Here is a 15,781-nt window from a genome sequence, read left to right as displayed (position 1 = left end):
TGGCCTGTGAGTTTAGTTAAAAAAAATTGTGAAAGACTCACGTCTGGCCCCCAGGTCCTTAGCTTCTGGAAAATTTACTATCTAAAAGTGATAGTGGATGTTTTGTAGAGAAAATTGAGCTGTGTGAGAAAATTTCAAGTTAAAAAATACAACATTTTAAAGTCACATACTGTAGACCAGGGGTGTCCAAAGTGCGGCCCGGGGGCCATTTGCGGCCCGCAGCTAATTGTTTACCAGCCCACCACACATTCTGGAAATGCTATTGCAAAAAGTGGAATGAGGTGAAATCTAACTAGAAAAAGTTGCAATGTTGACACAAAGCTGCCATGCAGGCTTTTTTTTCTTCTTTTGTCTATCTTTATTTTAATTTTTTTGGCATTGCTCAAAAAAGAAAAGAAATTAATGTTATAATGAATTATTGACCTATTCAAGGCTCCAATTATTTCAAATATTTCACTTTAAAATGTTTTATGTGGGAAATATTGCATATATTGTGTGGTTGCCATACAAAAACATCAACATTTTATTTGACAAAAGAGCATAAAACAAACAAAATAATAGTTCAAACGTAAAATCGACAGATATATCTGAAGTTGAGCTCGTAACTTACACTACCGTTCAAAAGTTTGGGGTCACATTGAAATGTCCTTATTTTTTAAGGAAAAGCACTGTACTTTTCAATGAAGATAACTTTAAACTAGTCTTAACTTTAAAGAAATACACTCTATACATTTCTAATGTGGTAAATTACTATTCTAGCTGCAAATGTCTGGTTTTTGGTGCAATATCTACATAGGTGTATAGAGGCCCATTTCCAGAAACTATCACTCCAGTGTTCTAATGGTACAATGTGTTTGCTCATTGGCTCAGAAGGCTAATTGATGATTAGAAAACCCTTGTGCAATCATGTTCACACATCTGAAAACAGTTTAGCTCCTTACAGAAGCTACAAAACTGACCTTCCTTTGAGCAGATTGAGTTTCTGGAGCATCACATTTGTGGGGTCAATTAAACGCTCAAAATGGCCAGAAAAAGAGAACTTTCATCTGAAACTCGACAGTCTATTCTTGTTCTTAGAAATGAAGGCTATTCCACAAAGTTGTTTGGGTGACCCCAAACTTTTGAACGGTAGTGTAAGTGTTGAAAGTTAAAAAAAAACTAATAAAAATGTAAATGGGTTGTACTTGTATAGCGCTTTTCTACCTTTTTTAAGGAACTCAAAGTGCTTTGACACTATTTCCACATTCACACACTGATGGCGGGAGCTGCCATGCACGGCGCTAACCAGGCCCATCAGGAGCAAGGGTGAAGTGTCTTGCTCAAGGACACAACGGATGTGACTAGGATGGTAGAAAGTGGGGATCGAACCAGTAACCCTCAGATTGCTGGCACGGCCACTCTCCCAACTTCGCCACGCCGTCCCACGGTATCACTTTCTGAGTGGGGCACCTTTTGGATCCCAAATATATTTAATGGAATTTTAATTATCTTTTCACTGTGATTACTCAAAAATAATAATGAATTAAAATCAATGGTGTCCTCCATTATTGATCTTTTTAAAGCTCTAATTACTTCACATCAAACATTGCTTTCTGAATGTTTTGGGCAGTGGGGGAAATACTGCAAAATTCAGTTTTATTATAAAAAACTAAGTTGTCTTTGACAGAAAAGGCCTAAAAACTTTTTGTTTTTTTAAATTTGATACCAACCTGAAGTTGATATACTGTAGATATTTACTGTAAGCGTTAAATAAATAAATAAATAAATAAATAATAATTTAACTTGTTTTTAACATTTAAATGACTTGGTCCCCGGGAGCCCTAAAGGTAAAAAACAAACAAAATCCATATATTTTGTTATGGGTTAAAAATTTAAAATATCAAAATAGCCCCCGCACGCTTTATTTTTTCCGTGTGCGGCCCTCAGTGGAAAAAGTTTGGACACCCCTGCTGTAGACCATCAAATATAAACACTGTAACAAATGTAAACATCGAGTACAAAAATCTATCAGTATTTGACAGTCGAAATGAAGTTAATGTTAAAAAATAGTCAGTGCTATCAGAAAGAAAATGAATAAAAAAATGCTAATTACTAAAATATTGGTTATATATTTTTTGGATGGATGGATGGAAATCACAATTAATCCAACTTCAAAAGTCTGACTAATCTGATTAAAAACTAACCATTTGACAGCACTAATTTATATCTGCAACATATAATATTATTCCATTGCTATACTGGGGATCAGTCAATCCGATTTATGGGGTTTAACAACAGCACCACTCGGCGTGTCAAAAAAAATGATTTTCAGATTAATCGCGATTCTTGTTTGTAACGATTCTTAATTGTTATAAAAAAAAATTTAAATTGATTTTTTTTAAAATACAGTATATATTTAAATATATATATATATATTTTCCAATCTGGCCTGTCCAGCTACTCAGGCAAATCCTATTGTTAATGTAGATGCCCGTATCTGCTATACAGATTTACCTTAGAAAAGAAAAGTGTTAGATACTTCTCTTCTTGCCTTATTTGTATTTGACTTTATTAAATGTTTGGGTAGCATTTTATCAAACAAAATCAGTTTTCTTTTAAATAATATAGAAATTGATCAGAGCTGTTTATTTATTTTATGGAGGGATGTAGTTAATCATAGAACTGACATCCAATATTTTTTTTTTTTAAAAGTATAGATTTTGAATCGAAAAGCGTTTTAAATCAAGAATAGATTCGGAATCTAATTGTTACCCCCAAGAATCGAATCGAATTGTTTGGTGGCCAAAGATTCACAGCCCTCAGCACCACCATTAAGTGTGTTCATCACAAAAACAACACAGTGAGGTTTTTCCAAATTTTCATTCACAAATACAGTCATGTGACCCCACAGCGTGTCTTATTTTTTTGTATACATGACACGTACGCAAGAACTAAAATATGTACACTAATTTAGTGTGCCCTGCTCTTAAATGAGTGTTAATGAATACATCAGAGAAAGGGAGAGAGGGAGTTTAGAGATGGCCGAGGAGGCTTGGGTGAAGCCTGCTGCGGAAAACGTGGGGGAAAAGAGAGGAGGAATACATGGAGTAAAAAGAGGAGGTCAAGACTGAAGAAGTGTGTGTTTCAAGAGATAAGCCCAAAGGCTATGTGTTTTTTAAGTAAGAGGGCCAGCAGCATGAGATTTGTGGGAACAAAGCTGTGTGCAGGGCCCAGCGCATGCACACATGCACCTAATGTAGACAATAAAACATGAATGGTTCTAGTGTACGGTGTTCTTTTTGGTCTGCTTTGGGAGAAAGATCATCTGTTTTCTAATAATAAAGTGTGAAAAATTATTTCAATTATTTTTCTTATTGATGCATTTCTTAACCCCTCATGTGACATCATGTGATTGGTCATACCTTTGTGCTCTCAAGGGACAGCAAGCTGACCATGTTGCTAAGGGAGTCGCTTGGCAACATGAACTGCCGCACCACCATGATCGCTCACATCTCGGCCTCTCCCGGAGACTTCTCGGAAAGTCTCTCCACCATCCAGCTCGCATCCCGGGTCCTCCGTATTAAAAAGAAAAAAAATAAAGTCACCGTGGTGAGTTTTAGTCAAACGGTCCATTCGCATGGTAGATACCTTGGTCTCAGAGTGGCCAGCATGTGGCTATGCAGTGAAAAAAAGCTTGTTACTACAGAACACTGGGACAGCGATTACATAGTGAAATGGATGTATCCCATAATTCAGTTATGCCATATTACTCTGTTCATTATTTACTATTTGGGGCAGTGGAGCTTTACGCCCTAAGTTGCCATGGAAACGGCATAGCTCGCTAGCGCCAATACTACTCCTTATAGGGCTGGGGAGCACAAATGATGCCAGAGCAGAGATCCCATCAATTATGCATGGCAACACCAAAAATTGTGTTTGAGTTACCAATTTTTATTAAGGTTACTTTGTGTCCTTATTACCAAAGCTTTGTTGTTTTTACACTGAATTTATGTGACTTAATTTTTTGCGTTTGAATTTTGCGAACTGATTTATTTATTTTTTTACATAAGATTATGCTGACATTTTCACAGAATAAAAAACAGTGAGCAAATTGCGTGTGTTTTGAAATTCCCTGCAGAAATATTAATTGCTTCAAAACTCAAGACCCACTTCTGGTAAATTAAGGCAGGAGCCATGGATTGTGTCTCAGAACCAGCCAATGAGGTCTCAAGTTTGTATTCATGTGACATATAGATATAATTTTTAGAAACTGAATTTTAAAAAACACTGTAGTTTTACAAGCTGTATTTTTAAACACAGCCATTTTGCTCACAATTTTTTATTCAATGAAATCGTCAGCATAATTTAATGTAAAAAAAATTCACAAAATTAAATCGCAAAATAAATATTTAGTTACCTTACTTTTGTGTAATTCAGAGTGAAAACACACTCTGGTAGTAATGACACAAATGAACCTTCATACTTTATGATTAATTACAGACATTTTAGTTTATTCTTGTTAATAAGAATAAATTAATTAGGCATTGCGAGTGTGAATATTGTTTATCTGTGTTGGCCCTGCAATGAGGTGGCGACTTGTCCAGGGTGTACACCGCCTTCAGTGCAGCTGGGATAGGATCCAGCCCCCGCAACCCCGAAACGAACAAGCAGTAGAAAATGGATGTTTTATTTCTAAAAAAAACACCATCTCATAGAAAATAAGTTGAAGTAATCCACTCGCCAAATCTTTTAAATATGTAATGTCACAGTATAAACTCTGCATTCTTGTTAAAGGTATATGTTTCAATTCAAAACATCATAGAATTTTTTTCTGTAACTTACTCTTCTGTAAACTGCACATGAAATATGTTGTGTTTGTCTGTCACTGTCATTGTCCCAGCAGTACACCTCCAGCTCCTCTGGAGGAGAAAGCTCCTGCGAGGAAGGTCGCATGCGCCGCCCCACCCACCTGCGGTCTTTCCACCACCGCGGCGACCCTGGCTCGGACCTCCCGCTGCTGCGCCTGTCCAGCGACCCGGATGAGTACTCCAGCAGTGAGCAGTCATGCGACACGGTCATCTATGTGGGTCCCAACGGTGCCGCCGTGTCAGACAGAGAGCTGACAGACAATGAGGGTCCGCCAGAGTTTGTGCCCATAATTCCTGCCGTGCTGCAGGCTAAAACATCAGAGGCGCAGCATCAGAGTCAGGTGATCATTTAGATTTACAGTAGCTTATATCTAAAATGGATGATAATAGGACTGACGCCTTGAATTCTGGTTCACCAGGTGCAGCCAGAGCCAGAGAGCCAGGAGCAGCATGAAGGTCCATTTCAGCCCCAGCCTGCACAGTCCTTAGTGGGACAGTCTTTAGCCCCCGTGCCTGAGGAGGGGGCCGAGTGCCTAAAGTGTAACACCTTTGCTGAGCTGCAGGAGAGACTGGACTGCATTGATGGCAGTGAGGAGGTACAGAAAACTACTGTAGTCATGTATACTACCACAGTACTACTAACTCAAGTATTAGAATGACAAAATATAACTGCTTCCACATTTCTGGAAATAGTTTTCTAACGATGTTGGAATCCGTTTGTGGGAACCTTTGTACATCCGCAAGGTCAAAGGTCACTGATGTTGGGCCGTCTCACTATTTACATAACATATTTTAAAAACAGATACAATTTCACAAAGTGCTGCAAAGTAGTTAAAATACACATTTAAAAGCTGGGTTAAACTAGACACGGTCTTGATTCTGTTTCAGACTCTAGAATAAGAAACAATACATTTAAAAACAAATACAGGGTCACCCAAAAAAAAAATAGAACCCACAAATCTTTAATTGAATCTGTTAATATTCATTTTACAACTTTGTGCATAAAATATTGCAACAATAATTTTCTAAAACATGTCTAGGTCAACCAAATAACATTTTGCGTTGAGGCCTATTTCAACAAACCATACACTGTAGTAGTTGAAGGAGCAGCGGTTCTAGTCTGAACCTCTCCCAGATGACCGAGCTTCTCAGCCCATCTCTGAGGGTGATCCCAGACATTCTGTGGAAGAAACTAATTTCTTGTATTGTATTCGCGACCTTGTCCTTCCGGTCATTACCCAAAGTTCGCAACAATAGGTGAGGGTGGGAACGTAGACTGACCGGTAAGGGGGAGCTGAATCCAGAAGGCCTGAACAGACCAGTACAGTGACTGCATCAACGTCAATCTCGCATTCCATTCTTCCCTTAGTTGTGAACAAGACCCCGAGATACTTGAATTCTTCCATTTGAGGTGGAACTTCACTCCCAACTGGGGGGGTGCAGTCCACCCTTTCCTGACTGAGAACCATGGCCTCAGATATGGAGGTGCTGATCCTCATCCCAGAAGCTTCACACTCGGCTGCAAACTGCCCCAGAGAACGCTGAAGGTCCCAGCCTGATGAAGCTAACAGGACCACATCATCTGCAAAAAGCAGAGATGCGATCCTCTGGTCACCAAACTGCAAACCCTTCACACCATGACAGTGACAAGATATTCTTTCCATTAAAATAATGAACAAGACCGGCGACAAAGGGCAGCCCTGGCAGAGTCCAACGTCCAGTGTGGGGCATGTCTGACTTACCGGCAACGCGAACCAGACTCCTGCTCCGATTGTACAGGGAGTGAATGGACGCCTCCATGGTGTGGTGTTTCGGGCATGTCCAGCTGGGAGGAGGCCTTGGGGCAGACTTAGGACACACTAGGGGGACTATTTCTCTCAACTGGCCTGGGATCGCTTCGGTCTCCTCACAGTGGAACTAGAGGAGGTGGCTGGGGACAGGGAAGTCTGGGCATTTCAGCTCAGACCAGGGCTCGGATAAGTGGCGGTAAATAGATGGCTGAACTGTAGTGCAACCAAATTTTCAGAAAAAGTTTGGATAGTGCTGCATCAAAAAGCAGAATTTTTGACTGCGTTTGGAAGTTCAGAGAGTATGGGTCTAAGGAACGTTTTAATTTTTAAAATCCCAAAGAGGAATCTGTTTGAGTAATTGACAACTTTGCTGACAATTTTGCGTGACATATTCAAGTTTTCTTCCAATACCGCAGATCCCATTTGGAGCATATTTTGGAAAGAACATGATTTGTTTACAAAGTAACCATGATACCTGAAACTTTGGGGAATGATTGTACACAGACTGAATTTAAAGGTCATTTTTAGGATTTAATACATTTCTTCTGGGTCCTGGTCTTTTTTGGGTCACCCTGTACATTAAAGAAAAAAAAAAAGTTTAAGGGTCTGCCTCTTAAAAACACATGATTTCAAGCGACTGATGAGAGTTGCGTGATCTACTGTGTCTAATGCAGCAAGATCTAAAAAAATCAAAAAGGCAGAATCAACATTAAAACATAGCATGTAAATCAAGATTAGACTTTAATTTTAAAAGTACAGCTTTCGGTATTTTTATTTTTTTTAAATAGAAGAAAGCTTCAAACAGAGGGTTTTAAATGAGTTTTTTGAGCTGAGGCTCCACAACAGCTCGCTTAAAGTAATTTGGAACAATTCCTGAAGCACAAATGCTGTTTATGATTTCTTGGATGTGGGGGCCAATGACAACCCAGACGTGCTTGAACAGACTAGGAAACTTTTAGTCAGGCAGATTTGAACTATGATATAATTTTGTTGAGCGACGACAGAGACAGCGGCTCTAACTGGTTGAAAGTGAATGGAAAGGTGACAAAAATAGAAGGGTCAAAAGATGGGAGAACAATGATGGTGTCAAACGTACCGCTAGGGACGGCGTGGCGAAGTTGGGAGAGTGGCCGTGCCAGCAATCTGAGGGTTACTGGTTCAATCCCCACCTTCTACCTTCCTAGTCACGTCCGTTGTGTCCTTGGGCAAGACACTTCACCCTTGCTCCTGATGGGTCCTGGTTAGCGCCTTGCATGGCAGCTCCCGCCATCAGTGTGTGAATGTGTGTGTGAATGGGTGAATGTGGAAATACTGTCAAAGCGCTTTGGGCTCCTTAAAAAGGGGTAGAAAAGCGCTATACAAGTACAACCATTTACCATTTAACAAGGTTAAGATGTTTTTCACGGACCTGTGGCCAAGTTTTTAAGAATGTGGTTTGGGGTACATTTAAAAACAGAATCAGTAGTTTTGAATACATTGTTAATATTATTTGTAATTATGTCAGAAAAGTATTTGTTCTTCTATGACTTCAGACTTCCCTGATACACTTTCCAGTAGTGAAGCCACTTCCAAACTGCTATGCTGCTTTGACATTAACTTAAAAAGAAAACAAAACACAATAAATGGGCAAAAAAACAAACAAACATGTAGACACTTCAATCTTGGGGAAACCGTTCGGCCAAAATATACCATACCATACCATACCAACTTTATTTATAAAGCCCTTTAAAAACAACCACAGTTGAAAAACAAAGGGCTGTACACCACAAAGAAATAAAGGCAAAGGACAGACTAAAAAATAAAATTTAAAACAGAAGTAAAATACACATTAAAAAAGCAAATACAAAATTACCCTAAGAACAATTTTGTTAGATAAAAAGCAGTTAAAAAAGTTAAAAGTTAAAAACAGTTTAAAGTCTCATGCTGGGTTAAAAGCCAGTGAATAAAAATGGGTTTTAAGAAGGGTCTTAAAAATAGCCAAAGAAGGGGCCTGTCTCACATGAAGTGGAAGATCATTCCAGAGTTTTGGGCCCGCAACAGAGAAGGCTCTGTCCCCCCTGAGCTTACGCTTGGATTTGGGTACCTCCAGGATCAGCTGATCAGCTGACCTGAGGGACCGGGTGGGGGCATAGAGGTGGAGCAGCTCAGAGAGGTAAGGTGGGGCAAGACCATGTAAGGATTTAAAAACAAGTAAGATATAAACTTGAAAAGCATGCAAGGCTAAATTAGCAATTGCCTCTATGCTGCTAAACTGAAGCAAAACTATTACAAAGGACATGTAGACTTACTGCTATATAGAAGTTTAGCACAGACAAAGTATAATTGTATCCATTAGGTAATTCAGTCCATCAAAGTAGAACAAGCAAGCACCTGTAGAGCATGACAACCACATTATTGACTAGCCTGGAGTGATGGGTGGCCATAATCATGTGCCACTCCCACCCTCCTAGTGTGTTTGGCATAGAGTGTTTATGCCAGGGGGCAGCGCTTTCGGCCATGTTAACCTCTGCCTTTCTGCACTGACACCTTGCCTCTCTCGTTAGTGAGTTCTAGTTAACCCCAAAGGCAAATTAATTTAAAAAAAAGGGGTTTATAAGTCATCTTTGCTGAAGGTGTGGCGAAGTTGGTAGAGTGGCCGTGCCAGCAATCGGAGGGTTGCTGGTTACTGGGGTCCCCACCTTCTACCATCCTAGTCACGTCCGTTGTGTCCTTGGGCAAGACACTTCACCCTTGCTCCTGATGGGTGCTGGTTAGCGCCTTGCATGGCAGCTCCCGCCATCAGTGTGTGAATGTGTGTGTGAATGGGTGAATGTGGAAATACTGTCAAAGCGCTTTGAGTACCTTGAAGGTAGAAAAGTGCTATACAAGTATAACCCATTTATCATTTATTTATTTATCATCTTCTCTGTTGTTGAACTGTTAAATCTTTTTTTGTCCTCTATTCCGCTAAGGTGACCAAGTTTCCCTTTGAGGAGGTTCCAGCCAGTAAACTAGGTTCCACAGATCCGTGCTTGCTTTTCCCGGGCTCAGCTATTCCTGCTGAGCCTGACTCTGCTGCTCCGACAAATACTGAAGCCAAAACAGGTACATTCCTTCATTATAATGCAACAATACTCATATTCAATAAATCTATACATATACTCCATATTAAGATAAATTCAAAATTGCTTCAATTTAACAAACTCAATCTCAGGGTCTTCACCTACTCTAGGAAATGTACTCCAGCTGTCTTTGCCCTCGACAGCCACATTAAGGAGAAAGACCAACGACCAGCAGTTGCAGGACATCAAGGAGGTGGTGGAGGAGGCTGAGCTGGCCCAGAGCATGATCCACAGTCTGGCTCAGAGTTCCGGTACTGCGGCCCTCATTGCAGGGAATTGGAATGTCACGGGAAGTAATACCTCTAACCCTCTGCACAGGGCCAAGGCTTCACACCTACATGACAGGTGAGACAAAAGCAAAATACCACAGTGATTAACTAAATGAAGTTAAGAAGTTAATTTTTTCATTCTTGTCTGTACAGTCGTGAAAGTCTGACCATGGGAGGTAATGCTGAAGCAAAGACACGCCCACTTGGTTCACCACGCCTCGGCATCGCCAGTTTGACTAAAACCTCAGAATACAGGTATAGCTCATCAATAATCATGTTGACCAAGGACAATTACTCTCAGTAAAGACACCATCTTTAAAATGATTATTATAATGTTAAATATTACAGTCTGTGTTGTCTGCAGGCCTCCATTGTCGCCTTCACAACGGTGTAAAGTGCACACTCAGAAGTGTGTGACACCAGCAACCCCCCCACTGTCTTCACACACTTTGGCTCAGGACGGACAAATCACAGAATCTTTGAACTCTGACAGTATGACTCCCTAAATAATACTCTAATTTCCATTTAACTGGCTGACAATTTCCTTTAATTACCATTCTTATAATCAAACGTGTTTCCCACAATTCAGACAGTTTGGCTGCAGACAGTGGCCGCTCCTCCACCGAGTGCCCACTGTCTAGAACTTCTCCTGTGGGTATGGGTCCCCAAGTCAAAGATTCCATCCCATCGCTATCTGCCAGCTTGGGTTCAGCCGAAACACTTTGCGATGATGAAGTCCCACCCATACCTTTGGATACACACAGGGATGGTGGGTGGAACTTTTCTTATAATGACTTTAACCTACTAGTTAGGAAAAAAAGCCCAAATTAAGAAACTCTTGTCTTGTCCACTGCAGCATCCATGCCAGCTGGACCTCACCTGCTCAGTGAGGAAGTACTGGTATACACGGGGGATAGCAGAGGAGAGGATGACTTCCACATTGCTGCTCTCATTGCGACTCAGAATCTGACCTGTCGTCCAATGAGCATCATAAGCTTTAATAGCGACGGCTGCTCCGTGGACGCCCTTGCTTCAGACTCACATGCCTCTGCAATTCTCACAGACTCTGTGCAGGACGGAGCTGCAGAGAACTATTATGTGACTCCAATAAGCTGTGGGGTTACGGAGGTGGTGGCCAAGGCAGAGGTTAGTGGGACTGAAACACACCGTTTTAGGTTTGGATACCTCGTGATAGTTGCAGCTAAAAAGAGCTTTTACTACTCAAAGATGTTCTACAAGAGTGTTTCTGTGGAAATCTTGTCCAAGCTTGTCTTTACATGGACCTTAATTTGTGCATTGGGTACAAAAAAAGAGCCCTCCTCAAACTGTCCCTACGAGGTTGGAGGCAAGGTGTAGCCCAAACCCAGATTAATTAATTAATGTCATTCTCCACATGTACTAGCATAAACATACCAAATAAACATGAATTTGTGGTCCTGCCCAGTCCAAAAGATGAGGATTAAACAGTCGAGGACAAAATGATCCTTCTAGCATATTTATGGAGTCGATTTTCCTTTTTAATGCCCTACAGGTGGCGATGGCCAAGCTGCGCATGGAGGGGGAGGCTTTCGTGTCCCCCATCTCCTCCTGGATGAGTGATCTGAGTATGTGCAGTGAGGCGGATCAGTCCCTCCACAGCTTCAGCCTGTCCCAAAGTCAGCAAGGGGAAGCCCTGGCTGAAGTGAACTTCTCTTGCGGATTGGAAGGGTTGAGAAGAGGAAGTCTTGAAGTAGAACTGTCAGAAAAAGAGAGAGGAACTCCAACCAAAGACAGTCTGAGGAAACTGCCTCCATCAATGGCTAAGACCACCATTCAGTCTTTAACGGCACTTGGGAACCTCCCTACTTTCAAGACCCCGATCAGTACTCATACATGTGTAGCTAGTATATGCTGCTCATCGTCAAAACCCACTGTGATGAACACACTCCCGTTAGCTTCTTTCTCCAGTGAGATATGCTTTGAGGACCCCTGGCTGAAGCGGGATGTGGATGACAGCTATTCAGGAGAGAAGCCAGCAGCTGGAAATGGGAACCTTCAAAATTTCGGCAGAGATGGTAAGAAAGTAAACTTCCCAAGGCCCAAGCAAGATTTGCAAGGGCGTGTTCTTTTTTTGTTAGTAGAGTTGACAACATAACTTTGTAATGTGGTGACAAATACTTTCTTCACTGTTAGTCCTTAATTAAGTATCTGTGATGCCTCTCAAATAATGTATCTGCATTGTCCTTTGGCTGTGGATTAAAATCTTTTGACCGGATTGTTCATTTTTCTGTCAGCAGTTGAAGATCACAGAGGATGTAGTTCTGGCGGAGAGGTGGTATTATCTCCAGATTCCTTCAAGAGAGTGGTGGATGGTTGTGAGATGGTTGCTGGTATACTAGTCCAAGGAACGGCTTTGACTGATAACTACAACCCAGAAATCCATCGCACTGCCAGTCTCCCTCGTGGTTGGCATCGTCTGAACCGCCATGACGGCTTAGACAACACAGGGGACTACAAGAAGACTATCGGTGCCACCTGTTCAACTCCCTGCAGTCCTCGTGCCACACTTGACCGCCGGGGATCGACTGGCAAACAGGGTTTTTTCTCCCACAAGAAGGGAGGGATCCCGCCTCTGCCTCCTGTACGCAAGTCCAGCCTTGATCTGCGGAACAGGGCAGTCAGTCCACTTCACCAACACCTTCATGGGGTCTCCATGCTGGGTAGCTCTACAGATGATATGGTGGGATCTGGATGTGGCAACAGACCACGAGGTCCCAGCACAGACAGCAGTAAACTTTTTAGTGCCAAGTTGGAGCAACTTGCAAGCAGAACTAACTCTCTGGGTCGAGCCCACAGTAGTTCCCACCACTATGACTGTTTCTCCTTAGAAAGAGGAGGGGGTGGACTCAAATGTGACGGCAACATGTCTCGTACAGGACGCAGCCTCACCCGTGCAGGATCGGTCTGTTCTCCATCTGGAAACAATTTTGGAGCAAATCCAGGTCCAAGCAGCGCTCCACAGTCGCCGGCAAAATCCAGTGGCCAGTCAAAGATCTCGGCTGTCAGTAAGCTGCTGATGACCAGCAGTCCTAAAGCCAGAAGTCTGTCTGCATCCAGCACCAAGACTCTCAGCTTTTCTACCAAGTCTCTGAGCCAGGCCTCAAGTAGAAGCTCGAGCTTGCCTCCTAATGGAAAGGTACCACTTCATTTGCATTCAAAACCACAACAATAAACTTCCAAACCTAAGCTTGTTGTCTCTGTCCTCAGCCCCAGACCCCCCTTCAGTGTCCAGTGCAGCAGCAGGGACCCTCTACTACATCCTGGTCGACACAGTCTCTGAGCCGCAGTCACGCGGGAAGCTTAGCTGCCAAGCTGCCACTGCGAGCTGTCAATGGTCGTATCTCAGAGCTTCTCCAAGGAAGTGCAAGCTCACGTTCAAGGAATCATTCCCAAGGAGCAGGCGCCGACACAGGGGAGGAGAAAGGGGTTGGAGGTGCAGGGTGGGCCAACGTTTTATATCTCAAAAGGTTTTTCATTGTACATTGTGTCATACATTGTTAAAATGCTTCCTGTTTGCTCTTAGTGGTGGGATCGCTGTCACAGGAAGTGCTGCTGGAGGTGGTCTGGGGGAGGAGAGGCCTACATCTGTCCAAACTCTTCCTTCTCCCTACAGTAAAATCACTGCTCCACGAAAACCCCATCGCTGCAGCAGTGGCCATGCGAGCGACAACAGGTATTTGAACAATTGATTCTCATTCATTCAGGTCGTAGTAAACCACATTAGGTTAAATCAGTGGCACATTGACATCTTCTCGGTTGTTGAAGAAGAAGTTGTCTTAGATCCAACACAGTGTGGCCAAAATAGATCGTAACTCTGCTCCTACTTCTGGCATCTAACAGCAGCGTCCTGAGTGGAGAGCTGCCCCCGGCCATGGGGAAGACTGCCCTGTTCTATCACAGCGGGGGAAGCAGTGGCTATGAGAGCATGCTGAGAGACAGCAGCGAGAACACTGGAAGTACTTCCTCGGCTCAAGACTCCGTCAGTGAGCACAGCTCGGCCACCACCTCCTCCAGACGCAGCTCCAAGAGCAACAAGAAGAGCAGGAGCAACACTGGACACTTGGGAGGTAAGTCTTAAATTTAAGTTAATATTGTGTTAAATTTTGTTTTAAGCTTGTCTGATTAAGAAAACGCCTGTTTTTTAATTCATTACTGAAATAGTGTTCTTTATGTTGGCCTTTGTGTTTTATCGCAATACAATAATGGGGAACTGACCTTTGTAAGGTCTACAATTTTAAAGCCTCTAGCTAATGCTTCCTGTAATTACCTTTTTAACGACATTCACAGTAAATTTAAAAGGACCATCAGGGCGGGCATATTACAAAGGAGGATAATGGCAAGTATTGTCCACAGGCCTTTGCCCTAATTATTAATTATGAAACATGAAACAAATACAGCAAAAAAAAAAAAAAAAAAAAAAAATATATATATATATATATATATATATATATATATATATATATATATATATATATATATATATATATATATATATATATATATATATATATATATATATATATATATATATATATAAGTAATTGTACTTGCTAGTGAAGGGTTAAGTATACAAAGCATTTGGCCTATTGTAAAGGGTACCATAACAAACTAAAAATTGGTTATTAGGGCCACAATGAAAAATAAAATGGTTTATGATATAATAATAATATATTAATTATTGATACATAAATACAATTATAACAATAATAATGAATATTTCAGGATTACAAGAGAAGTTATATTATTAAAATAATAATGTTCCAATGTCTCTAATTTTAAAAGAATAACATCGTACTTTTATGAGGAAAGGAGTATGTTTTAAAATGTATATTTATTGATTTCCTAATTCCCAGATGAACAAGTCACAGCAGTACATTGCTTTGCTTTAAATGCCAATACAGATAACAATATAGTGTGCTGTACTAAAAAAGGTCCTTAATTTAAGTAAAAACAGTCCTATTATCTAATACGGTAAAAAATCAAAATACATTTTGAGACACGTGAATATTTTGCTAATATTCTTGGAATATTACATACATTTTCTCTCATAATATTCCGCCCTTTTCTCAAAAGTTGGATTTGTTTTTGGCTGTTTGATTGTTTGAATGAATGTGGCACAGCACAAAGGTTTTCGCACTTTTGTTTCTAAGTGAAGTGAAGTGAATTCTATTTATATAGCGCTTTTCTCTAGTGACTCAAAGCGCTTTACATAGTGAAACCCCAATATCTAAGTTACATTTAAACCAGTGTGGGTGGCACTGAGAGCAGGTGGGTAAAGTGTCTTGCCCAAGGACACAACGGCAGTGACTAGGATGGCGGAAGCGGGGATCGAACCTGCAACCCTCAGGTTGATGGCACGGCCACTCTACCAACCGAGCTATACCGCCCCCCCCGTTTCTAACATGCTCACTCAGCACTTCTGGCATGTTCCAACCAACTGGGCACTGCAAATGATGGATCGTAAGCTGTAAAAGTCCACATTGTGACAAAGTGTTTTGAGAAGAAAGTAGAAATAAAAAGACAGTCTGCTGTGCCGTAAGAAAGCTGTGTTTGCAGGTATAGGAAAGGTGACCTCGACCATCCATGTGTGAAATGGTGGCGGGGCACTGCTGCTGCTGGCTATAATGAATCTACATTCACCAGAACATTACACAGGTGCCTTAATGTGCCTGCCAAACTACACTCCACTGCTTATGCATGACGATGGATATGTGCAGAAAAAGGCAGCGCAATCT

At 41.4% G+C, this 15,781-nt stretch overlaps 1 protein-coding gene across 1 annotated transcript in view; it reads left to right on the top strand.

Annotated features, from left to right (window-relative positions):
- kif26ba (kinesin family member 26Ba) overlaps positions 1 to 15,781 on the top strand; it is a 184,625-nt gene that overhangs the window by 156,808 nt on the left and 12,036 nt on the right. The window contains exons 12-25 of the mRNA XM_062025486.1: positions 3,417 to 3,588; positions 4,883 to 5,188; positions 5,267 to 5,443; positions 9,589 to 9,721; positions 9,831 to 10,083; positions 10,161 to 10,262; positions 10,372 to 10,499; positions 10,597 to 10,776; positions 10,864 to 11,153; positions 11,539 to 12,061; positions 12,284 to 13,182; positions 13,254 to 13,486; positions 13,570 to 13,719; positions 13,887 to 14,113. Coding sequence (XP_061881470.1) covers positions 3,417 to 3,588; positions 4,883 to 5,188; positions 5,267 to 5,443; positions 9,589 to 9,721; positions 9,831 to 10,083; positions 10,161 to 10,262; positions 10,372 to 10,499; positions 10,597 to 10,776; positions 10,864 to 11,153; positions 11,539 to 12,061; positions 12,284 to 13,182; positions 13,254 to 13,486; positions 13,570 to 13,719; positions 13,887 to 14,113 — 3,773 coding nt within the window. The remainder of the gene's footprint in view (positions 1 to 3,416; positions 3,589 to 4,882; positions 5,189 to 5,266; positions 5,444 to 9,588; positions 9,722 to 9,830; positions 10,084 to 10,160; positions 10,263 to 10,371; positions 10,500 to 10,596; positions 10,777 to 10,863; positions 11,154 to 11,538; positions 12,062 to 12,283; positions 13,183 to 13,253; positions 13,487 to 13,569; positions 13,720 to 13,886; positions 14,114 to 15,781) is intronic.

Source organism: Entelurus aequoreus, linkage group LG02 (genome assembly GCF_033978785.1).
Source record: "Entelurus aequoreus isolate RoL-2023_Sb linkage group LG02, RoL_Eaeq_v1.1, whole genome shotgun sequence".
NCBI lineage: Eukaryota > Metazoa > Chordata > Actinopteri > Syngnathiformes > Syngnathidae > Entelurus > Entelurus aequoreus.
Note: the sequence above shows the minus strand (reverse complement) of the source record. Positions and strands in the feature narration are given on the sequence as shown.